The sequence below is a fragment of the Pteropus vampyrus genome, unplaced genomic scaffold (genome assembly GCF_000151845.1).
Source record: "Pteropus vampyrus isolate Shadow unplaced genomic scaffold, Pvam_2.0 Scaffold67, whole genome shotgun sequence".
Lineage (NCBI taxonomy): Eukaryota > Metazoa > Chordata > Mammalia > Chiroptera > Pteropodidae > Pteropus > Pteropus vampyrus.
The window spans coordinates 1,932,254-1,958,492 of NW_011888848.1; the positions used below are offsets into that span (position 1 = coordinate 1,932,254).

At 39.5% G+C, this 26,239-nt stretch overlaps 1 protein-coding gene across 4 annotated transcripts in view; it reads left to right on the forward strand.

The window, feature by feature from the left end:
• The window catches only part of LEF1 (lymphoid enhancer binding factor 1), a 109,386-nt gene that overhangs the window by 63,891 nt on the left and 19,256 nt on the right, over positions 1–26,239 (forward strand). For 2 of the 4 annotated variants that reach the window (XM_011361458.2, XM_011361457.2), the window contains exons 4-9: positions 11,705–11,837; positions 14,388–14,478; positions 16,067–16,150; positions 18,262–18,384; positions 19,439–19,601; positions 24,558–24,665. In XM_011361458.2, the coding sequence (XP_011359760.1) occupies positions 11,705–11,837; positions 14,388–14,478; positions 16,067–16,150; positions 18,262–18,384; positions 19,439–19,601; positions 24,558–24,665 (702 nt within the window). The remainder of the gene's footprint in view (positions 1–11,704; positions 11,838–14,387; positions 14,479–16,066; positions 16,151–18,261; positions 18,385–19,438; positions 19,602–24,557; positions 24,666–26,239) is intronic. The other 2 variants (XM_011361460.2, XM_011361459.2) reach the window with 1 other exon arrangement.

The following is a 26,239-nucleotide window of genomic DNA, read 5'->3' on the forward strand; positions in this document are numbered from 1 at the left end:
TGCATTATAGCCTGAACATATAAATGGTTCCTCCACACTCCCCATCTGGGTAGCTGTGGGACTTCTCTGACCTCAACCCCGAGAAGGATCCATTCCCCAAACCCCCACCCCAAGGAAAACCAGCATCATCCAGCTTCTTGGGCCCCAGACATTCTTCCTTTCCCTCTGGACATTCTGAGTGCCATGGGGAGAAGATCTTCCAACCTTCTCAAACTGGACAATAAAGAAGCGCTGCTATGGTGGCTAGTGGAGGAAGACTTCCCATCCCTTCAAATTTGCCATCCCTGGGCAATGGCCCAGACCAGCACCAGAAAACCCAACTGAGTCTGTATTCAGGCTTAATGGCTGACAAGGTTCAGAAGAGAACTTCTGGGAATTCACTCACCCTACAGCAGTATTCTCTCCCGGGTTCTGGAGCTCCTGGAGTTGCCTCATTCTATCCTTTCCTATTGCCTGTTGTCATCATACAACTCTGTTCCTGGGCTGCAGAGGAAAGTGTAGCCTGCTGCCTATGCTCCGAGATCTCTGGGGTAGACAAAGCAGGCTCTTTCTCCTGACTTGCCACCTACCTTCACTGACCTGTTTACCTTCTTTCCCGGTGACCTTCATAAATACTACTTTTGACAAGCTGACTGAACTGCACTGATTACCAAGCACTCTTCTCTTGGTATAGGGCAGCTGCTTTTCTCCCCTGTGCATACCGCAACCCCTACCGCAGTCCACTGATGTGTGATTGTATATCTGCATGAAAACATTCGTACACACAGCTTTCATCAGATCACAGTGTCTGCAGTCCAGAAAATGGGACGTTGGAATCTTGCTCTACCTATGTTCTTCTCACCCGTGCGATTTTACAAACACATGCACCCTGTAGAGCCCTGTGCTTCTGCAGCTCGTAGTCCAGCAGGCTCCTCTTCCTTGTCCTGCCTCTTTAGAATCTAGCCATCCTTCGTTTCACCTACGCCTCATCCCTTTATTGGACTTCTGAATTAGCCACTGTATCACCTGACTTGTAATATTTTACCATTAGAGCTTGTTTTGTTCTTTCGTTTCTTAATCTTGAATCACTGCATTTCTTCCTGCTAATTTTCAAAGAACAATCTTAACACGAACAAAAGACAGTCTTTAACATGAAGTAAATTCAGATTCAGAGGATTAGGGATGCTATAAAGGTGTTGTGAAATCAAATAATAGGATGTTGCAGTGTTTTGTAATTAGAAGTCATTCTCTCTTTTACTCTGATCTCTCAGCTTTCAACCTTGATCTTAGCCCCTCTATAGACTCTAGTTACTGAAAAGTGTGTGTGGGGTCCCCTTTTGGCTCCCAGAATCAGTTATTTCCCTTTGTTGCCATTTTTTCAGCAGTTCATAGTGAAAAGTTCATCTGTTTAGGATAAAACAGTTCTGTATTTAAGTCCAACCATTTATAGGCTAACTAGAGTAAACTTGGGCAAAACTTAACCTTTCTGTCTCAATTGTTTCTTCATTTGAAAATAGGAGAATAAATTTGATCACGAGTGTAAAAGCATCATCATAGCTCCTAGAATATAGTTAGTATTCAGTGAATATCCCTTCTCTTAGCTTTCTCACTCAGACATCCAGGTTTTAAGTATTATGACCTATACTTTGTCTCTTTTCAATTGCCTTTCTTTGATTTATTTTCCTTCTTCCATGTTTACTTCATACAGTTACTGCATTATTAATGATTAATTAATTATAGGACAATTAATTATATGATTCTTTAGTCACCCTAAAGGGTCAGGTAATTAACTTAAAATAAAGCTTAAGGTTAGACATAATCTTGTACTAGAAGAGTTCTACTTAAATATAAGGATTATTCTAAAAATTTTCTTAAGTGATTGGCCAAAATCTGGCATGTTGGTTGTTAATTTGGAGAGAAAGACAAATCTCTCTTTAAATCTTCCTGAAAATAAATTTATTTGGACTCTTAACTCTGTTTAGTGACTACCCTTTCCATTCCTTAAGCCAGGGGTCCCCAACCCCCAGGCTGGGGACCAGTACTGGTTTGTGGTCTGTTAGGAACCTAGCTGTACAGCAGGAAGTGAGTGATGGGCGAGGGAGCGAGTGAAGCCTCATCTGTATTTGCAGCTGCTCCCCAGCACTAGCATCACCGCCACAGCTCCACCTCAGATCATTAGGCATTAGATTCTCATAGGATCACTGGTGCCAGAAAGGGTGGACACCGCCGCCTTCTGCTGTGACCCTGCAGTTAACGTGGAACTTTCCTTGCACATCGTTCTCCCTGATTTCCCTGATGTTGGGAGGAGGGAGGGGGAAGATGTGCTGATCCTACCGCTCATCCCTTCCCTCTGAACTGCAGCTTCTGTCAGCTCTGATATGTGAGGAACATGCTCTTGATTTTGTAGTCCTTGGATAAAAGGAAGAAAAAAGAAGAGGAGAAAAATACAAAACTAACTAAACTTCAGAATTTTATAGTGTAATTGGAATAACTAACACCAAATGATGTTTGTAATGGCATTTCATTTTTATCTCCTAAAGATAAATTAGTGACAACATTTTGTAAATGAGAGGGGAAAAAAACCCCAAGAAAGAGAGTTCTCTTTGCCTTAACAGTCAGCATTAGGCATTGCATTATCCTGAGCTTATCATAGCTGCCCGCTTCCTCCTCCTCTCCCACTCTCACGGTTGACTTTGGAAAGAGAGATGATGGGGGTAGGCCCAACACAGTCACACGAGCTCTTAAAAAACAGAGATGGTTCATCACTGGTCATAAAGGAGGAAGTCAGAGATTCAAAGCAAGAAGTATTTGATGTACCACTGCTGGCTTTAAGATGGGAGGGGGCTACATGTCAGGGAACCGTGAGTGGCCCCCATCTGATAACCAGCAAGGAAATGAGGACAAACCACCAGGGACTGAATTCTACTAACAACCAAAGTGAGCTTGCAGAGCCTTCAGACAGACACTCAGTCAGCCAATATCTTGTGACACCCTGAGCAGGGAACCCAGTCACACTGTGCTGGAATCCCGCTCATGGAATCTTAGATAATAAACTGTGATGTATTAAGCCACTAATAAATTTGTAGTAATTTTTTATGCAACAGTAGAAAATACAAGGATCAATTCCTTTTTTTCATATAGGGTATAGATTCTTTCTTGAAAAGAGTTGACTTCTTAATGTTGAAAGCCACGTTCAGACAATTAGTCATAAGAAATAGGTTTTGAATGTCTCCACTTTGCCCAGACCTGCGCTAGGTGCTGGAGAAAAATCACCAAGGCATGACCTTTGTCTAGTGCAAGAAAACAGATGCACAAACAGTAACAGTACAGTGTGGTCAAGTACAAAGCAGAAGATGCCTGGGTGGACTTGAGGGAGCGAAGAAGGCGTCTTAACACCGAAGGGTGCCAATCCATATTCCCAGCTATCACATGTCAAGAGTCCTTTCGAATAAAATAATTCAAAATCACATGAAAGAACATAAGTCTGAGGTTCTATACTGAGTTAAAGAGTCAAAGGAATGTAAAACTTAAATATTTAAAAAAGATGTGCCATGTATTATTTTCATTTGTTTGCTTTTCAGATTTCTCTTGATTTGCACACTTAAAATACTGGGAAATAAGAGGGGGAGGATAATAGCTTAGTACATCACAAAAACATTCCATCTTTGTCACCCATAATCAATTTCTCTCTGAATTCAACATAAGTGAAATATTGTTTTTCACTTTATTAGCTGGGATCGTCCACAATCAACAACTATTTCTGTACTATTACTTTACTATAGGTCATCAGTTCTCCAAGTGTGGACCCCTGGGGCTCCCTGGGAGGGAGGTCCCCAGGTGAGAACTTTTCTCTTGAGAACACTAACACATTTGCTTTTCTACTGCATTGACATTTGCAGTGATGGTGCAGAAGTAACGGAGCTTAAAAAAAGTGCCGGTGCCTGGGCACCAAATAGTACCAGTAGTCATTGAGTTCTGCATCTCAATACCCTGCCAGGAAAAAAGAAAATGCCACTGTCACTTAAGAATATCTTTGATGAAGCAGTAAAAGTTATTAATTTTATTAAATCTTGACCTTTGAATGCATAACTGACAAACTGTTGTTTCTTCTGACTTTGATATTTGGCAGATGTTTTCTCACAAATGAGCGGTCTCTCTCTCTTCAATGAAAACAATTGACAGTATTTGTTGCCAATGATGAAAATTGAGCTTTCAAGCAAAAATTAGAATTTTAGAAATTTGTATCCACTGCTGTGGGCTTGATAGCTTCCCAAATTCTTAAAGCTTTTCTGATGAGATCAGTGATGATATGAATGAATGTGATTTTTATAATGTCTAATGAAATATGTTAGCTCAGTGAACCAGTATTTTCCACACCATCAATACATAATGCTACAAAACTATACCTGGGTAAATTCATAGTATAAGTTAGATCTCAATGGATTTTAATGTAAGAGCAGGAAAAGTATATGGACGTGGTTTTTGTTTCTATATCACAACGGGCCTTTAAAAACCTCTCATCAAGTTTTGGTATAGTATCAAAGAAGAGGATCCACAATAATCTGAAAAAAACATTAAAATAAACTTTCCCTTTCAACAACGTATCTGTGCGAAGTCAGGTTTTCTTCATATACTTTAACCAAAATAACATCAAAACGGAGACTTGAAAGTGAAAACATGCGAGAATCCAGTTGACCTCATTAAGCCAGATTTTAAAAGATTTGCAAAAACTGTAAAACTAAATGCCACTCTTTTCATTTAATGTTTTTGTTTAGAAAATAGTAATTTTTCATAAAAATATTTTTATGTTAATGCATAATGGGTTTGTCATTTCAAAATGAATTAATACTTTTAAATTTCTCATTTATTTTTAATATGATAAATATTTATAAATACAGCCACACAAACAAAAGCCGATCGGGATCTTCAGTGATTTTAAAGAGTGTTAAGGTGCCTTGAGAACAAAATATTTGAGAATGCTGTTCTAAGAGAGTTTTTAAAGTGAATAAACATAGATTGTATTATTTACTAAATTATAATCTAATAGAAGAAACAAAGCAAGCAGATAGGAAACCTGTGTGTATGTGTCTTCATAACAAGTTCTAAGCCAGAATATTATATATTGTTTAAGGTTTCAAGCATGGAGTGCCATTTATGATGAATCTTGAAGGATAGGAAGGATTTTTACAAGCAGTGAGGAGAGGAAGGTGTTGGGATCATGGACACGTTAGACTGAAAGTATATTGGCAGGGTAGGGAAGGGAAAGTTTGGTGGGGAATTCACCTGAAAGAAAGCGTAGCTCTAAATTCTAAAACTACTTTGTCTTAGCAATGAATGATTTGAATTTTTAGCAGCAGAGTAATTCATTTGTTGGTACCCACTTTCCTTTCCTCTTTCCTTTATCCATTCCACAAATATTTATTGAGTATATATTATGTGCCAAGACCTCAGTTAAATGTTTTCTTTGCATTGCTCCTTAACCCTCGCCTTAATCCTGTGAGGTATTAATATTTCATCCGTTTTACGTATAAGGAAACTGAGGTTCTGAAAAATTAAGTGAATTATCTAAGCATAGAGACTAAATGGCATTTAAATGTTTGGGATTCGAACTTTCTGCCTCCGATACCCATGTACTTGAATATAGAACTGTATCATTACTCATCTTTTCCACTTGGCAACCAGAGGATTCCAGGACTGTCTATTTTTAGTTCCATAGGGATCCGAGCTGTAGACTTCAGCGTCACTGACTTGAGTCAGATCTTGTCTCTGCTACTTAACATCCTGTGTGATCTTGTATAAATTACTCTCAGAACCTTGGGTTTCTTCTTTATAAAACAAATCTTGACACCTAACTTAGAGGTGATTTCAAGGTTGAAGGAGGTACTGTATGGAGATTATCACCTTACAGAGAACTCGGAACATCGTGGGTGCTCCATGCGTTTTTTTTTTAGCGCCTCTTCCAGCAGCCTGTTTGTGGTCCTGCCGGTGACATCGGTCTTCCCCAGATGGTCGGGTGAGCCCATGGCAGGCCGTCCTGGCCCGGCAGAGCGGCCGGGAAGTGAGGAGGAGAGACGGCCGGGCCGGGCGGCGAGCAGTGCGGGGCAGGAGAAGCAGAAATGTGGTGTCCGCAATGCCGGCATGAGTCCTCTCGCCTGGTTATTACCGAGCTGTGTATCCACAAGGACTTGGCCTTCTCATCTGCAAACGTAGAGGTGACACTGGCCACTGAAGTGGATGAGTGCCAGAGAATATAGAGGCGCAAGCATAATGGGGGGCACTTACTCCGCGTCCAGTCCATATCGATTCCTTTTCCCTATCACATGTTTCTTCCCCTCTTAGGAAAACATACCAGGTGTCTGATGATGGGGAAGGTCTCTAGACCAACCTTTCGTATCCAGAGTGGGACTCATGGAATATTTGACCATTACAAACCATAGAACTTTCCCAGATCCTGTTTGGGGCCTCACCGTTATCTGAAAGTGCTGCTGCATCACAACCAGTTGTGGTCTTAGATCTGAAAGCCGCATCAGACCTGAATCAGCTGTTTAGCTTGGGTGCGTCTTAGGACATTTCCAGCGCTACATGTTACTTTTGAGGTCTAGTTGATGCAAGAATCATCGCATCCTTTTATAGTGAATTAAATCTGCTCCTTTTCGTGGGAAGGCTTGAGAAGCTCAGATGCTCAGCAGAGGAGGGAAGGCACAATACGAAATTACACGGCTTCTATTTCACGAGTACCTAAGAGTTTAATAAAAAGTAAAATGCCAGCATAACATTGAGGCCAGATGAAATTCTTCATTTAGTAAGCTGGAGTGTTAAATTCCCCTGGATTCAGTTATGACCAAGAGGACTATTGATAAAACATTCAGCCAATTGAAATGGAACGCGAGACCTTTATGCACAGCCAGATCCTGCGCTGTGGGTTTAGTTGAAGTCTGGAGGTGTGCAAAATGGGGACTAGCTACCAGCCCAGCAGGTTTCTCCGCCAATTACTCCACTTACCAGCAGGCCCACGCCTTGGCCAGGAGGGAGCAGGTCCACTTTTTAGTCATTCCCAGAACCACATCCTTGGAGGCTGACAACTTTCACGACAGCTGGAGTTACTGCCAGCGGTGAGCGGGTCATTTCTGGGAACGCTGCTCTGGGGGTGGCTCTCAGGATCCCTAAGTGGCACCCACTTCGTGTCTACAGGAGGTGTGGGTTTTTTTTGGCTCTGATGCCAAAGAGGTCCTTACCTGCAGGGAGCAGCCTGGGTGGCGGCCACGCTAGCCTCCTGGAATGCTTTCAGTGCTGGAGAGAAAGGTAGCAGTTGAGTCTCTGCAGGTCTGACCGCTTCTACTGAGGCGCCTCTTTGTCTGAGGTGATTCTTGTGCCTGGGACAGAGACCACATAGTCATTTCATGGATGTACATCCTGTCAGGTGTGGTCCCGATGGTCAACTCCATGTCCAAGATTTTATGAACTTGGCTCTTCAGGGAGACGGCATGGTGTACTGGTTACAAATGTGGCCTCTAGAGTCAGACTTCCTGCATTTGAATCCCGGCTTCGCCACTTGCTCTGTGCCCTTGGGAAAGTTGCTTGACTTCTCCATACCTCAGTTTCCTCATCTGTAAAAGGAGAGTAATAACAGTACCTGCCTCAAAAGTACTCTAAAGTGTTTAGCACACAGGAAGCACTTGGCAAGTGTTAGTTGCTGTAATAATGGCGTGCTTTGTGAGTAGGATGGTCTGATGGTGGTTTCCCAAGTTTGGGAAGGGATTGCGAACTCCCTGCTGAATAGCCATGTGTGGGTGCTGAGTGCAGGTGGGAGAGCTGTCTTCTCGAGTGCACCCTTGGTGTTTTCTACCCCTTCTTCAGCTCCCACTCATTCCATCTTTGTTATTTTTCCTTTGCACACCTGACCAATCAATCACCTGCCTGAAATTAAAGAATGTATAATGTAGTTGGAATAAAAAAAATCAGGGTCCGTGGCCTGGCTTAGCCACTTAAACCGCCATGCGAGCTTAGATGAGTTTCTTTGAGCAGCAGTAGAGTTTGGGGGATGGTTATCTCATAAAGGCAGAGTAGTTGTGCATGCTCTAACCCTGGGAAAATGAAACAAAGGACACTCATTGGGAATTCCTGTGCTTTTCCACTGGAAGCCAAAACTTATCTGACTGTACCTATGAATGAAAAAAAAATCAAAATGATATTTACCCTTCCCTCTCCCTTACAGGGAAGTGTGTAGTAGAACAAGCACCAGACTGGGAGTCAAGAGACTTGGGTTCTGTTAAGTGAGGTTCTAGGTGCACAGAGATGGAATTTCTGTGCTGCTTGATCCTACCGTGTCGAGTGACTCAGGGGTTCCACTCACATTGTATTCACAGTGACCCTGTGCCACTAGAGGTGTGTAGCGAGCAGCCCTGCATTATTCTGGGTGCTGACAATAGTCCTGGCTTGATCGCCCGTTCCCTGGTGACCTCTGTTTCCTCTCAGAGAATAAAGATCTTGGACTAAACGAACTTTTGGTTTCTTAAAGCTTTAACAGTCTCCCCTGTCATCAGTTTCCTTTTTGTCATAGTACTTGATGTCCTCTTCTCAGATTTTACTTAATTTTTGTTATTGTTGTTTACATATTCTTTATCTCCAGTACCCCCACCCCCACTTCCAGACTTCTAGAAAAGAAGCAGCATGAAAATAGGGACTTTGTCAGTGTTGGCCATCGATACTAGAATAGTGCTTAGTGCATTTTTGGTGCTTAATAAATATACACATGGGCCCACGTACACATGTGTAAGCATGCATTATAATGTAGTTAGATGAATTTTGTAGAGACTAATTTGTCACTTGGTTATTCCTTCTCCCCCACCCTCTTCGCCTCACCCTACAATATACCACGTTATTTGGAGATCTGAGGACTAGAATTAAGAATGGTTATATTGTCCGCCTTGAAACTTACCTCTGAGTGGCAGTGCCTGGGTTTTCTCCTAGTGTATGCGTATAGTGTCAAAGGACAGCGCCTCCTGCTTTCAGGAGAAGCCCGAGTTTAGGGCCCAGGACACTTACTTGGCCGTAATGATGGCGATGTATAGTGTACGTTGTATGCATAGTGGAGGTGGCTGGCGGGAAGCAAATATAAACCTTAGAATTATGCTCACACATATTATTGAGATTTCATATTGCTTTTATTATTTGGCCACAGAAATGGACATAATCCTTGTTGGCTTTAGCACACTACTAGTACTGCTTTCTCTGTCTATCTTGCAAAATATAAGACAAGGCCAGAGCTTAAATTAAAATCCTTGGCTTCTTATCTCCTTCCCACAGGAAAGCAAATCTGTGTTGAAAACCGTAAAATTAGGAGGAGAGCAAGGATAGCATAATTTAGCAAAAATTCATGGCACCAGATTCTGAGCTATATGACTGGAGGGATAGGTCAGACATTAGGAAGATGCTGCCTGCTAATGCAAGTTCCTTAAGGTGGTGCTCTGGAAATAAGAAAGGCATGCAAAAAATATGTATTTCCAGAGGATTTCTGCAATGCTTACTCTTTATAACTACCCTAAGAAAATATCTCTGTAGATTGGCAATTATGTTTCTTATGAGACTTTTGAAAAATGACACTCAAAGCAGTTATTCTAAAGTATAGTTGAATTCACTTTAGCATTTGGGTTTTGAGATTTTTGTTTCCGTTTTAAAAAGGGGTTAGAACAATATCCTCCTATCCCTGTACCCACTCGCTATCTCCTCTAGCATTCTAAATTCCTGTATTTAAGAAGCTCATCTGTGTATTTGGCAGACTGCGTCATTAACACTTGAAAAGCATTGAAACATTTTTTTTAGCCTTGTACACATTCATATGCATAGATGTCTGTGCTGAGGTATATAGAGAAAAGACTGTGTGGCTTTGATAATGGTGCTCTATTTAATAAATGCCAAGGGCTATACGAGCTACGCAAGTTCTACCATTAGAGAGGAGCTGATAATTATAAAATAGGAGAAATCTAGTATGGAAATTATGTCATTGTCTAAAGAAGTGTGATTCCCCGCCCCCCTTTTAAATTATAAGTTTCTTTTGGGTGGAGGTTGTAATGATAGGGTATAGAGAATTACTATTATTGGCTGTAAAGAGAATTAAGTGGTACTAGGATCATTGCTCTTAATTTTCCCGAGGGTAGACCTTGTTGGAGCCACATACTTTTTATACCTAATTTGTAAAAAACATCAAATACAAAATTAGCGTATGTCATAGGTGCAGTCACCATACACAAGTGTGTTACTGGGCCCACAGCCATTCAGATATGGGTCTACTTTATAAGCACTTTATCCTGTACATTTTTCAGGCATTTTCTTAAGTTTTTAAATACAGATATTTGCTTCTGGAGAAACATTTCACATGCATCTTAGTCTATAGTACAGTAAAAAATCTCATTAATTCAAACTAATTATGGTGAAGGCATGTCTGAAATAGTGAATTAGAGAATATTCAAAATTCATTGTATCCTTTTCCTCTTAAATTCACAAGTAACTTATTACTAAACTGTTTGTAAATAGAGATCCTCCTAATACTACTTTACTTACTTAGGCGTGTTTAAAATCAGAAACATATTTTGCATGTATATCATTGTGCTGAGTTTACCTTCTTTTGGGGGAGGGGGGGAATGTGATATTTCTGTAAAAACCTATCTCCCTAATTAGGTTAAACTGCCTGAGTCTTGTTTACATTATTGATTTGCTTAATAAGCACTTTAGGGTGGGGGCGGGGAGAAATTCGGCTTTAACAAAACAAAAGGATTCCAGATTTCAAATTGATGAAGTCCAAATAAATAACTTGTATCTTTAAAAAGTGGTATTGTTATATAGTTTTAGACTTCCAATTTAAATAAATTTATCTTGAAACAAATATAAGACAAAATATGTTAGAATACATAAAATACAAACTTTAACTGTTCTTACAAACTGTTTCATATTATTCAGTAAACTCAAGATTGGAAATTTCCCTTTTTCACTTAATTCTTATGGAAACTGGAGAACGTAAAGATGAACTGAATAGGGCTAAAGCGATTGTCGTGTTTGATTGACAAAGCTATAAAACATGAAAAAATGGTATAACATAGTTCTTAAAGATGTACAACTATAGAATCATGACTTCTGTAAACTAAGGGAACATCCCAGTGTGCCAAATTTATATTCGTTGGGTCGTTTAAAAATTTGTCTTTCAAATTGGCAATATTTATTAATTTATTTGTTCAGTGAAAAATTTTTTTGTTGAGTGCCTTTTTATTGCCAGACATATATAATGAATAAAGAGTTTAACAAACATTCATAACATTTGTTCACACAACTCTTTGTTGAACTCAATCTGAGGAGATAATTTTAAAGGGAGTATATGTACATATATGTAAAAAAATATATATGTATATGTGTGTGTGTGTGTATATGTATATATACATGTAAAAATATATACGTGCAGATCGATGTCATAGAATACTAGTAATCAACCGAAATCTCCAAAGGGGTGTGGTTAAATAACCGATAGTCTCCTGATGGGATTTTCACATACTTGGGTATTTAACATGGACACATTCTGAAGATCTAAATGAGTATGATTTCAGTTGTCCGGATCTGGAGATGATTCTTGGGTTATGCTAGTGTCTACTTACTGTTATTGTGTGTCTTTTTCTTTGGAAGAAGAGACAGGAGCTGGGCATCTATATTAACGGTTGACCTTGTGGTTACTTTGCAGTCAAATAAAGTGCCCGTGGTGCAGCCATCCCATGCTGTCCATCCTCTCACCCCCCTCATCACTTACAGCGACGAGCACTTTTCTCCAGGATCACACCCGTCACACATCCCATCAGATGTCAACTCCAAACAAGGTGAGAGCCCCGCCTTTTTCAGGAAAGGAGAAGCCATGTCTCATCAGTCTGAGTGACCTGATAGGTGCCTTTGCTCCATGTCACTGGGTGGATCAAAATAAATTTATAGGAGACAAGAATAATTTATTTGATAACAGTTTTTTATAAACTCTCAAGAATTTGTTGTTGCTTCTTTTATTTTTCAGGATTAAAAAAACAAAGTATAGATTATTTTCAAAGTGACAGCTCTGAAAATCTAGGATACACAATATAAATCAGTATGTTGTACAAATATACTAAAAATTCAATCCTCAGTGCCCCCTGCGGTCATTCATTTATTTCAGCATGTACGAGATGTTGATGGCAGTGTTAAAAGAAAAATTAGAAAAAGGACAAAGTAAGAGATTTTTACTTCAAATGTTATCTTTTGGGGCCTTTAGTGATTTCTTTTGGTTTCAGTTATATCCCTTTTGGGTTTTATCTATTTTTTTTTTATTATTTACAAGTACCAACTTAGATATAAATAATATAGATATAAATAATAAAGTATAAAACTATAACATGAATCCTATTTGCTTCTCTACATCATTACCAAGGTCCGCTTCTGTATCATTTACAGAAAAACACACAGCATTATAGGTCTGAAAAATCAAAACTAAATACCAAGCCCTTTCTGCATTACATATATAAATGCATTTATTCCTCACAACAACATTTTTTCCATTTTTATTCTGATTTTACAAAATAAAAACAAATAACTTCCTAAGAAGTTACTTATAAAAGCTTAAAAATCTCTAAGGCTGTGTTGTATATAGCCTCCAGCACATACTAAGTGTTCCATAAGCATCAGTTAAATGAATGATGTGAAGTGTGTCTTCAGTAGACAGCAACTGATGGAAAGTCACACACTTCTAGGAATCTGTGGAAACAGGATCTTAAAACAGTAAGCTGTTTAAAAAACACAGATCCATTTTTTTCCATTAACATGATGACCTAAGCCACATCGTGTACTTTGTATGTACCTGCAAAATGCGTGATAACTTTAACTCAGCATGGGGAATGGGTTTGTTTAAATACTGTTTATTTCACTTGTTCATTTGTTCAGTCATTCAAAAGTATGTATCGAGGACCTTCTCTGAAACAACATGGTTTAATACATAGATTGGTAAAACATGGCCTCTTTTTTCCAAGCAGTATTTAAACTCATGCAGGAAATCATCTGCGAAAACTAACTATAAAACAAAATGAAGAACATCTTAAGTAACATGTTAAAAGTACAAATAAAATGTTGTAGATTCAAAGAAGAAAGAGATTTCTCAGAGCTGTAAAAGTTAGAGAATATTCTGTGGGAGATGGGTATTTGAAATATGAATAGAATTTTAATAGAAACAGTCAAATTAAATGCCCAGCATAGGAACTGGCATGTAGCAGGTGCTAAGTAAATGTTAGTTCCCTCCTTCCTCCTTCGGGTAGTAAAACCAAATCCAGCTAGTTTGTATTTTTTTGTTCTGCTGAGTCGCTCCTACACAGAATCACTGATGTGATGTTCTGAGCATACTCCGGACATGGACTAGTGTGAAGAGATCTTCCATGTGCTCACCCAGTTCCACACACTGGCCAGTGTATTTACAACCACTGAATGCATCTTCTAGGTGTTCAGCCTGGTGTGTTTATATGTGGAAATGGTCTTTCAAAGCTGGTTTAGCTGTGTAAAGAAACTGTTGTGCCTTTTTTTCTGTTCAGAATCACTTTCCACCAAATACACTATTTTTATATTTTGCATTTTTATGCATGTGTCTTACCCCTTCTTTTCTGTACCCAAGGTAAGATATAAACAAAGAGATGGAGATGCCATTTGGGTCTAGGATTGGGTATAATTTTTAGGTGGTTTTTACAGTTATAGGACAGTGTACTCCAGGGAGTATGAGCTCAAGGAGCAATTTGGTGGCACTCTCATTTTCTGTGGAATACAGCTAATCCAGAACAGCTTGACCTTGAAGCCCAGAGGACTCAACTTGATGAAGGGCTTAGTTGGAGCTGAAGTGGCAGAGACCAAATGAATCATATCAAGTGTGACCATTATGGGGCTGAAGATGATTCCTAATTAATCGTTGATCCTCTGAGGTATCACATTTCCCAAATCTATGTGTCCATAAGGGAGGCAATAAATATGAAAGTGGCAATTTACCTAATCCTTGAGCACCATGGCAAGCCATTTACTTATGAAGGGCTCTCATTTTCCATTCTACACAAAAACAATTGTCTACCATTTTCTTAACCGAAATGAAATAAAGTGGGCAAACTAAATAATGTAAAAGTCTTATTTTATGACTGTTTTACTCTTTCAGGAGTTTCTCATGGTGTACTATTTTAAGACCTGTTTTCTCAAATTTGAAACCTTGAGAAAAGACAACAAACTGACTTGTTAAATAGAGCTGATAAATAAATGTTTTTCATTCTAGACCTTAAGAAGTAATGGCATGAAGCATTTTATTGCCTTTCTGTTGCTCTAAGAGTCAAATGTCCTATGAATCTGAGTACTCTACCTCTCTCTCTTTTTTTTTTCACTAGGCATGTCCAGACACCCTCCAGCTCCCGAGATCCCCACCTTTTACCCACTGTCCCCAGGTGGTGTTGGACAGATTACCCCTCCTCTTGGCTGGTAAGAACCTTCCCTTCCTATAAACTTCAGCCAGGCATTTGAACACATGTTCTACTTTTCCATCCATGGAAATTAGCTTTATGAATGATAACTCTTGTGGAGTTGAAGAAATTTCACATCAACAAGCAAGGTTCTAACTTTATTTCATTTCAATTTGAAAGATTTTAAAAAACACAGACTTTGAAATAGATTGAATCCGATTGCTAATATGTGTAGAAAATGACTGTGTAGCATTTGCTTTGAAGCTTATAGTTTTATGGATTCAATTTGTGGCTTTGGGCATTTGCTATGCCTGTACAAAGTGCTCAGTGTGGTTTTTCTTTTCTAGATTTTTATGAAAACTTATGTTTTTGAAACAAACTTAGACACATTGAATATCTACATACTACCGTTGCTTATAAATGGGCAAGTGAGGTAAATGACAAATAACTAGAGAGAAATTAAAAAATACAAAAACGTCTTTTGAATTTTAATAAAATCAACTCCAGTTTGAGTTCAGAGAACTAGAAAACTGATGTTTGGGCTTTTATTTTATTTTTCAGAATCCAAATGTTCTTTGTCGTTTATTTCTAAAAAAAAAAATTCTTACAGCTGCCTTCGAAGTTTTCTAAATTGTAACGGTAGAGGAAAGGAGGAAATGTGTTTGAGGAAGAAAGAATAACTGTATGCAGGGCAGCCTGTTTTTTTTTTCATTTTGTCATTAGCACACAGCTTTCCTCGCTCCCACTCCCATCCCTTCTCCATTCCTCCCCTCCCCACTGCTCACGCCAAGGAAGCAGGGCTTCGACTTCAACAGATGTCCTCTCTCCTGTCTTTATCTGGCTCTCTGTTCCAACAGCACCCATGTCACATTGCCCCAGTCTGCCAACCTTGGAGTCCTTACTTGAGCTCTTCTTCAACTAGGAGGGGCGTCCTGCCAAGCACCTTCCAGCTCACTGGCTCTCTCTCTCTTTAGTTTTAAATCTCTCGGTCAATAATAACTGTTTGAATTTAATCGATTATATGTACATCTTCGAGCCTACATCATCATTCTCTCAGAACTTAAGATGCGTAGGGGCAATAATCCTGTGCCGAATACATCAGTGGCAGCTGGAAATAAAGCCTGTGCAAATGAAAAACGTGGGATGTGGGAAAACGGAGGGAGAGATGGACTTCTCAGAGTAGCGAGAAAACAGTCCCAATGAACTGGTCTCTTACTTCTTGACTCTCACCTGGGTATGGGGGGCCGGGCAATGTTTTTAAAATATTTGTTCATTTTTATATAAAGTTTCCTTTCCTTCTTCCTTTTCCTGAAATTCTCTGGTTCTGATAAAGAATCTACTACGCTCCTTCTCTGAAAGGAATATTTCACCATTTTCAGGGTTCTGTTACAAAGTCGAGGCTGGGAGATTTTCTCAAAGCAGAAGATGCTTTGATTGGGTGGTGGGTGAGGAAGGAAAGCAGTTGGATAACTGAAGAAATGCTGTGGTCTGTAATATCCCACAAAATCCTATTTGAATACCTCCCTCTTCGCCCCTCGTCAAACTCTTGCTGCTGGTTGGTAACTCATGTTTTGTCATTGATGGGTTCCTTTCTTCTGTGACCTCAGGCAAGGTCAGCCTGTATATCCCATCACGGGAGGATTCAGGCAACCCTACCCATCCTCACTGTCAGTCGACACTTCCATGTCCAGGTAGGTAGCGGTGGAAACTGGGCACCCCAGGACAAGTTGCTCTTTCTGCGCTTGCATCTCGTGCGCCTCTGCTTGCCTCTCAGTCGGCTAGGAGGGTGCATAGGCTCAGCCACATGTCTGTCTGTGCAGTGTGCCTGGCTCTCACACTAGGTGTCCTAGAGATCCCTGGGTAGGAGCTATATACTCTGCACCCCACAGCAAGCACCAGCTGCACCCACTGGGGAGACGGACTCGGATACACTGGGAAACTGTGCATCCAGAAGACTTCCTTGCCACCCAACTTGCAGGATATGAAATGTCCTGAAAGTGGACCTCACATGAGCTTGTTTTATTCAAAATATGCTGGGGTCGGAGTCAGGGGTGAGGGATAAAGACTGGTTTGGTCTAAGTTCTATGATTCGCTTTCTTTGAGGAAAGTTGTATGAGTTAAATGTGACAGTGTTTGAAAATGCCCAGGTAGTCTAGAGCCTTCCTGGACCAAGGCTGTCAGAAAAGAAAAAAACGGTGCTTACAGGCTCTCCGGCCTTTTGGGGTGTGTGTCCTAGTGTGTGAATCAGGCCCTGTGGCGACATAGTAGTGCCAGCAAAGCTCTGTGAGGTCTGCCGCCACACTGCTCTGTGTAATGCTTTGCTTCTGGAAAGGACGGCTTCTGTGCCCTGTGCTTGATGTACACACACATTTGTGATGTATCATCTGTGTGTTTGATGTTGCTTTTTCAAGGGAGCTAGCATTACTGTGCTGGAAGTCAAACTTTTGGGTTAGTAACTGGTTGTAAATCTTTACTTTTTACATAAGTATGAAACTTTGCAGTTTCTGTGGTGAATTTCAGCTTTTTAAAACAACATTATTTGTTCAGCAAATTGTAAATCTACCGAATTGGGAGGGGATGAAATTAATATCCTTCCCCCAGAATATATTTTTACACTTTTTAACATGGTAAGAACTGTCCAATGACAGGATTTTCTCACAGGCATCATGTCTTTTTGCATTTGCAAAATAATAGCAAATAATAGCAAAGCATTGTTATTTGACCAAATATTTGTATTTTTACTATGCTGCCTTAATTTTTAAAAATTTGTTTCTGAAATATAACATATTCAAGCAGTTTCTTCTTTCCTTCCCAGATGAAGGAATTGCACAGGCTGTGATAAACCTGAGAATGTTATTCTTGCTGAATTGAATGTTTACTTTAAAACAGTTTGAAAAGCAAAGATTTCTGAAGCATACCCAAATGATCCAAAATGCTTTTTGAAAGTACTGTCCCTGTTCTATTCATTTATTTACTTACTTACTTATTTACTTATTAACTTATTTTTGCATGGAAGTTTCCCTCTTTTTGTGTTGGATGGTGGTGGATGTCTTGAGATTTTTTTTTTTTTATGGTCTATAAGCATACTTGGGAAAAAGCCTTTATTTAGTGTATGCAGTTTTTACCTTGATGCAGAATTGTATTCTTCCCTTTGATTAAACCCTTCTCTTAATTTTATGAGTCCTCCAAAAGGCTAGATCTCTTAGACATCCTTTCTGCATAGAAAATTACTTTAGATAATGTTAATAGTGACCTTATTAAATTGGGGACTGAAAAAAAATCTTCCTGTCCCTTAATTTTCTCAATTATTCTTTCCCAACATTAGTAAAGAAGCCAACAATATAAGATTCTTAATGTGATAGTTTATTTGGGAATGTAGGTGGAGGTTTTTAAATGTGATGACTTTAGCTTTTATTTAAAGATAATTTAAAAGCAAAATTGTAATAAGGTGTTATATTTCCAATAATTACTCTTACTGAAATTCTTTGAAAACTGCTTTGCAAGAAAAGTGAGTCAATATTTTTTTTAACCCTATGGCCTAGAGCTGTCCCAGGAAAAACGTCAGATTTTACTATTAGTTTGGAAAAAAAACTCTGTTATACAGAGAGTTATTATAAATATTTTCTGCCTGAATACAAAAAGGAAAGAAATTAATTATCATCCCACTCTAATTTATAGTTAATATTGCTGTGTATAACTGCCAATAGCAGTTTGTGGATTGTAGTGGATTGTTTCAAAATTCCATCTAGCTTTTGCTACAACAGCCAGTAGTATGTATTTTTCTTCTCTTTCCTTCTTTTAGGTTTTCCCATCACATGATTCCTGGTCCTCCTGGTCCCCACACAACTGGCATCCCTCATCCAGCTATCGTAACGCCTCAGGTCAAACAGGAACACCCCCACACTGACAGTGACCTGATGCACGTGTAAGTTTGCATTTGGTCTCACCTGTGAATGCCTGCAGATATAGAGGATTTAAACAATTTCTTCTTCACAATCGTTGAATGTTCCCCCCTCTCTTTTATTATGGAAATCAGTGTAGCTCTGCTTTCAAAGCTCTGTCCCTGAAGACTTTAAGAGGCTTGATTCTCACTGGGAGCTGATTTTGATTCTGAGGTTGGAAAAGGAGCACAGACCTCAAAAGATCAAGGGAACCTCACCAAAATGGAGTAATCTTCAGAGAACAGGCACTGGATAATCTTGAGCTGTATAGCCATTTACCGCCACCAAATTTCCGTGGGGTTCCAATTGTTGGGGAGCCCCTGGCTGTAACGGAAATGATTTGGAGAGTTCAGTGCATGGCCAGGGTGCAGTTTCCCTGCTTCAAGGCTACAAAAGCACAGAAGTCAAGAGAAGGGGGCAAAGCAAGCCCGAGATTGCCTGTCGGCCAGAGTGGTCTCAGGCTGTTAAAGCGGCTCAATTCCTTGAAGAGATTAGGAATTGAGTTTTTCAGTGTAGTTTTCATACTGGGACAAGAGGATGGGGCAGCAGGAAGCATGTGATAGTTCATAAAACATCTGCAAATGTTGGCAAAGCCAACACACGTTTGGGGAAGAGAGTGAAGTTTCATTAGCTTGTCGGAGTGGTCCTTGACCGCCCAACCCCCCCGCCCCCCCTTCCCCGCAAAAGTTAAGGACATCAGTTCTGAAAGAGGAATGACCACTCCAACTATAGGTTCAGCTTTTGTGAGGTGACTAAGGAGCTCAGCTTCACACACTCATTTCCATTTTGTGTTCAACACTTCTGTAGCTCCAGGGGAATTTTCTCAAACCAAAGGCTCCTCACTCTTAGAGTGGAAGAGTTGCTGTTCTGAATTAAGGGTGTTGGTGGGAGGTGGGGGGAGGGGTTTGTGGAGAGCCTTAGAGGGTTGTCCCCAGCCTGAGTTTGACTGAGATGTAAACAGATGCTCTGCTTCTCTCCTCCCAAATTTTCCTTATTTCATCTGCCTCCTCCCCCAACACCACCACATCCACCTTTTAGGAAGCCTCAGCATGAACAGAGAAAGGAGCAGGAGCCAAAAAGACCTCACATTAAGAAGCCTCTGAATGCTTTTATGTTATACATGAAAGAAATGAGAGCAAATGTCGTGGCTGAGTGTACTCTGAAAGAAAGTGCAGCTATCAACCAGATTCTAGGCAGAAGGGTAAGTACTGGGATGGTGTATAGATGTTTATGGGAACTGTGGAACTGCTTCATTAAAACCTGCCCAAGTGTACTGGCATGTCAGGTGCTCGGAGAATGCATTTGGATAATCACCAGCCACTTTGGGGAGTAACAAAGAGAACAAGATATGATGATAACCTTTGGGAGTATTAAATGAATATAATGCATTGTAAACAACTTCCTATGTGTACTCGGCACGCAGAAAACTTCCTTCAAAAGATAACTGTTTTCCTTGTTATTCTTTAAACAAATATTTATTGAGTGTCTTTAATGTGCCAGGCATGATAGTAAGGCTATTAGATAACAATTACTGTATGAAACAGATATGGTCCTTGCCTTCATGCAGTTTAAAGTTTTGTGACAGGATACTGATATTAGACAAATGATTACCTGATAAACATACAATTAAAATTTTGACAGATACTGTGAATGTAAAGAGCAAGATTTATGAGAAAGAACAAGAAGGGGCTGGAGGCAGGCCCCCTGAGGAATGAGTAGGGGTTAACCAAGTGTTGAGTGGGGAGAGATGGGCTCTCCCCAGATGGAGCAGTGTCTGTGGACTCGTGTCTGAAGCAAGAAAGCACTGAGCTCATGTAGGGAGCAACAGAAAGGCCTTCCTTGGAGAGCCAGCCATGCTCCCTGATGAACCCTGGCAAACAGAGGTGGCCGCTCCTTCCGAGACCGAAAGCGGATCGGTGCTGCTCAGAAGCTCTAAGTGGAAAAATTTACATGGGCCAGAGACGTCTTTGTTCTGAAAAGTCACTTTCTGTTTCTTAAAGTGTGCGTGAGCCAGGTTTCTGGATTGCCCCTTTTCCTTTCTTTTCATTCCTTCTTTGACCTATCCTAAGATATTTTTCTGAGCACATATTACGTACCAGGCACTAGGCTATAACTGAGACAGGCACACTAAGTTTTTTTTTTTTTTTTTTTTTTGATCTAACTTCCGGCCAAAAGGCTAGTGGGTCTTTCCAGGTATATTTCTCAGGACTGAAATGGTTCAGACAGGTATCTGAAGAGTGGTGGGAAAACTTTGAGTTTTTCTAATTCCAATTACATTTCCACTGTAGTGGCCTTATAATTTTAGAAACGTTTCGTCATAATTTTTAATGCTCTTTATATATGTGTGGTGGCTTCTTAACTGTGCACTCGTGTATTTGTTTTTGTAAGCTCTCAAGAAATTCATGATTTCCAAATGAACATTTGACGAGAAGTTTCTAACAACCTTTGTGAAACTTAGGGGATCATGTCTTTGCTGTTATCATTTTTTCCATGTTTGTTACAAACCTAATACATTTCAGCATTCCTAAGACAACATTCAGGCCGTGTGAACAGGCCAAGGGAAGCAGGCTTTCTTGCATTATCGATTCCTGTTGGATAGCAAAAAATGCAGCTATTTCCAATCTGTAAGACCCCAGGGTTTCAGGGGTAGGGTGCAGTGGCAGATTATAGCTTTTCGGTGCCTGGTGTACAATACTCTATCTCCCTGTAGATTCTTAAACACTTAATAACAGTAATTACAATGATTTCCCAAGCCAGATCATAGCAGATGAGTGATTCCCATCATCTTTGAAGAACTCTGCCTTAAACGCTTAAAGGCTGATGACCATTTCCCCCGACCCTTTAAAAGAAGAAATCAGAGGAAAAGAAGGAAAAGACATTCTAACGTTAGCTTATGTAAAACTCTTAGCTTTCCCCCCACCCCTTTTTTGAGTTTAATGGTCCCTGGGCCTTCCAGCAGGAATACTTTTCCTGCTCAAAAAAGTGAGGCTATGATACAAAGGTATGCTTCCTATTTTTAATGCGCATTTCCCACAATTGCTACTTTCTCAGCTCCCTTAACAATCCCCAGATCAGAGCATGTATCCTAAGGGATGGTTCTCATTTGGGGTCTCTCTCTGTCTTTGATTTGGACACCTGTTTCTATTTATAGGTCTCTGAGATCTTTGATTAAGATCAGGTTTTCTGTCCTTTCATGACTCCCCTCTGGCAGAGTAGTCCTTGCTAGTTCTTTAAAGTTCCTGGCTTTAAAATCATGAAGTTTTATACTGGGATAATTATAATTCTTAAAAGTGTAACTTAAATCCATTCTTGAACATTTATCTTTTGATTTTTATTCTCCTTTACTGTATCTCTAAAAGAGAAATGTTCATTCATATGAATTAATCCGTTTTCTTCATATTATTAATAATAATAATCCAAGTCTTATTTTAGGATAAGCTTTTTTTAAAGATCTTCCTGGCTATTAAAGAAAGTCCGATTTTTGGAAATGTATTGTCAGGATTTTTAAATCTAGGAACTGTATAAATTTCTTCAAATTAGGTGGGTATTTTCTTAACAACTAAGTGAAATCTTGACAATGAAATCAGATTTTTTAAAAAATTAACTCTTTAATTTTTCAGTAGACAAAAGTGGTAGAAAAGCATTTTAAGTCAATTATGGTTTAGGACTTCCTGTAAAGAAAGACTGTCTATCTAGTTTGTACTAGACTTTATTTTTGCTTCAATGCCAAACTGTAATACCATCGTTTGACCTAATAATTTACTCTGGTAAATGATCTTTTATTTGTGAGTGGATTTTGTGCATTAGAAATATCAGGAAACTAAGAGCAATTGAAAATACAAGTAAATGGTTTAGTTTGTGGAATGCTCTTTCTCTTCGCAGTTTGCTCAGCTCTGTTAGCTGAGCTCTTTCTGTCATCCTATTTTCTGCTTTAACTGAAAAATACTTGATTGTTTGGGTAGAAGATCCAATCTCCATAAATACTTTGGGAGATAAGTTTTATGAAACTTATTTCAGGTTTTCTCAGCAAGTTAGAGAGCTGCATAAGTTATATAAAATTACACTGATATATTGCAGTAGCATAAGAGAGATTACTAGTCAAATGAATAAACAAATTTACAAAGTAAGATCTCCTTCATAACTTTATTTCCTTTTGTCTGCTTTTTTCTTCCTTTTTGGTGGACACTCTGCCTCTTGGTTTACTTAGTACCATTATTGTGTTAATATTAATTATTAGTCTTTTCTCAAAAAAATAATCCAGGATGATGTTTTCCATTGTGCCCAGTTTATTTCTCTCTGTGAAGGTCTCTAGCCCCAGGCCAGCGTGTCTGATTTAGGAAAGCTGTCAGCTGGCAGAGGAAGTGTGACTTCTTGCCTAGTTTTAACTTCCACTGCTGACCCAGACATGCCATTTTCCAAGGCTCGATTGGCTCATTGTGTTTATTCTGCTAGTACTAAGAACTAAGTCTCAGGTAACTTTTTCAGTTTTCTTTTCTGCTGTCTCCCCTCCTCCCTCAATTCTTTTTTATAAGGAAAGCTGCCCCCGCCCCATCCCCATCCCAATTCTTTTTGAAGAAAAGCATATTACCTGATTTGCTTTTAGGCTCAGGCCAAGTCCTGCTGTGTCATGCTTCTTAACTTTACACTCTGCACTTCTACAGCAGTTTAAAAATAAATCATCTACCCTATCCAACACAGAGGCCCTGGCTTTTTAAGGGGCTTTTGAATTTCGAAGGAAATGGAATTCCTTGACCTGCCTGTGGGCACCAGCTGCACCTATACTGGAGGCTGGAGTGGAGGGTGGGACATGGCAAAAGGTGCTTAGTGCTCCTCTTGAGGTCAGATTCTTTCAACAAACCAGAGCAGCAGGTGTACACCTTTCTTCTCCTTTTCTTGATTTATATCATTTAAAAAAAAAAAAACAGGGAAATTAAAATCAGTATGCAGGTGGACATGAATGGGAAAGAGCCTCCTAGCCTTGAATGGAAGGAAGTGCAATGGGAAGCTCCATACCCTAGGGCTGGGGAGAGCAGGAATCCGGAGGCCCCGCTGATTCAGAGCGCATGTGCGTGAGTGTGCGAGGGTGCACGTGGGTGTACGCGTGTATGGTGCGGGCTCAGGTCTGCTGCTTCTGCCACCTCCGTGCCATCCACCTCTGACCAGCGGGTTCCCCGAGGCTCGGCCAGTTCTCCTATTGACAGATTTTGCACTGAGGACATAGGGAAAATAAATACTTGAAAACTGCCTACCTGGGGACCTGGGGCAAGCTGTGTGCAAACATAACTGGGGCAAAGCAGTGTGCAAATTATAAGCTGCTTAAAATCCCAAATGAATGCCTTGCCCACATAAGCTATTTTGCTATACATGATATATATCAGTTATGTAAAAGGGAAATGGAAAGTTTGCAGGATATCAGCTACTCTGTTCTCCGAATGAGGCACTGCAGCCTCAAATTCTAAATGGCAAAATAAACTTAGATAATCCTCCTTGCTTTCCGTCAGAAGGAAGCTAAAAATCATACCGTAAGGTGTGCATGTGTGATAGTACAATGTTATCGGTGTCTTCCTGTAGACAGTCAGTGTTTATGTGAGTGTGGGGAGAGGGTGAAGAGACCGAGACAGACCGACTTTCGATGTCTTGCTTTATAGACAGGATCACATGATGGTGGTTTCAGACTCTACATGACAGAGTAGGGGAGCATCCACGTGAAGCAAAGATGTAGCTGAGGAAAAGACATCTGGAAATTATCACAATTTGCATAAATAGGGGGCACTTAGGCTCCGATATCAGGATACACTACACACTATGAAAAAGGGCACAGGTGGGTGTTGAGGTGCAACAGTGTGAGTTCTTTTTAATTTATATTGGAAAAGAGAAAGCGTGGGTGACAGATCATTCTACTTTGGATACTTCGATTGACTTTGATGTGTTTCATGTGATATCAGACAACAGAATAGAGGAACCAAAGTTTGAGTGTCACTAGCCATCAGACTCCCAAATGGATTCCTTCAGCACTTGGTCTTCTGCCATTTAAAAATAAATCAGAGTTTAAATGCTTATTATTTTCGTTCTTCAATGTTTGAAACATGAACTATATATTACTGTTTCTGTTTTGCTTATTTTTATTTGATTTTCCCCCCTCCCCTTTTTGTTCTAGTGGCATGCCCTCTCCCGTGAAGAGCAGGCTAAATATTATGAATTAGCGCGGAAGGAAAGACAGCTACATATGCAGCTTTATCCAGGCTGGTCTGCAAGAGACAATTATGTAAGGCCCTTCTGCACACCAAATGGCTCTTTACTTTCACTCATTCTTTCTTCCTGTTACTTTCATGAAGGAAATGTGTTCTAGAATGTATCTAATGCTGGTACTAGTTCCTATTTTTGGAAGTTAGTGAACTTTATAATAGAAGATTTCATGGATCTTTCGCAGTTTGAAAGCTTTTGGCTATAAGTACTAATGAATTTTTTAAGTAAAACTTTTTTAATAAAAAAAAAACAAAACTACCATATCATTAAAATGTTGGTGAAAATGATTTTTTAAGCCTGTAGTCTCATGTATAGGCAACGTTAGTAATAACTAGTTATGTTACCTTCCAATGTTTTTTCTGTGAATATGTTTTTATCTTTTACTTGGCTATAAGTGTGTGTGAGTGTGTGTGTGCATGTGTGTGTACATAAACTTCTGTGTCATGCTTCTTGCTATTATATATAATAAGCATTTTTCTGTGATGGCATAGTGTTTTTATATTTTAGTCTTAATGGCTATACAAGATTTTATTGAGGGAATGTCACAAATTACTTAACCATTTTCCCTGCTTTTAGAAATTTAAGTTGCTTTCTGTTTTTTTACAATTGGAAGTAATCCTGCAATGAACAGATCTATGTGTAACAATCTTTTCTGTATTTAGAGCTATTATTTCTGTAGGAAAGATTCACAGTAGTAGAATTGTTGAATTAAAGGGTATAAATATTTTAAAGGCTCTTGATATGTATTGTCAAATTGTTTTCTAAAAGATGATATTACTTTACAATTCTTATAAATGATGTATTCAAGTGACTGTTTTGCCAGAGACTAATCGGAACTGGGAGAAAAAAAAAATTCTTTCGTATTAATATACCTTGATGTCTATTAGGTATCTTATTCGGACAGAGTAAGTAGGATCATATTTTTAAACTGCTAATTTTATTGGCAAAAATACCTCATTTGTTTTGCCAATTATGTTACTACTTTAGTTTGAACATCTTACTAATGAAGTCTTGATGTAGCAAAGATTATTTCTGAGAAAGTATATTATAAATGATATAGAGGGGAGCAATTTTGATTATTTATACTCTTAATTCAAAATTCTTAAGATAATTTTTATTTTTCATGTGAGACTGTCATTCGAAATGCCAGCTAGAACAGTCCGTAAGTGAAGCTGACCCTTGTAAAAAAAGGCACAGGTGACTCGGTTAATACGTAATTTAATGTGGCGATTGCTGTAGACGGTCCCGCGGGGCTGCATGTCTGAGGTCGTATGCCCCATACAGTGAGACCCCCAGACTTCTGGAGCACATCTGTTTCTTGTAACGTGCTCCGGAGAACGGTTCACTATGGGTGAGGACTTGGAGCTCAAACATTGGTACAACTATGACAGAGGAAGTGAGAGTCCTACTGTTTGTTACTTACGAGCAGCAGCTCGTCAGCTCTCCTGAGTTGTTATTTTAATAACTACCATATGCCAGTTGTCAAGAACTGTTTAAATACCTTCTGTGTTATCGTATGATCCTCACAGTAATTCCACAGCATAAATAATAGTATTGCATTTTACAGATGAGAAAATTGAGGGGTTGGGAGGG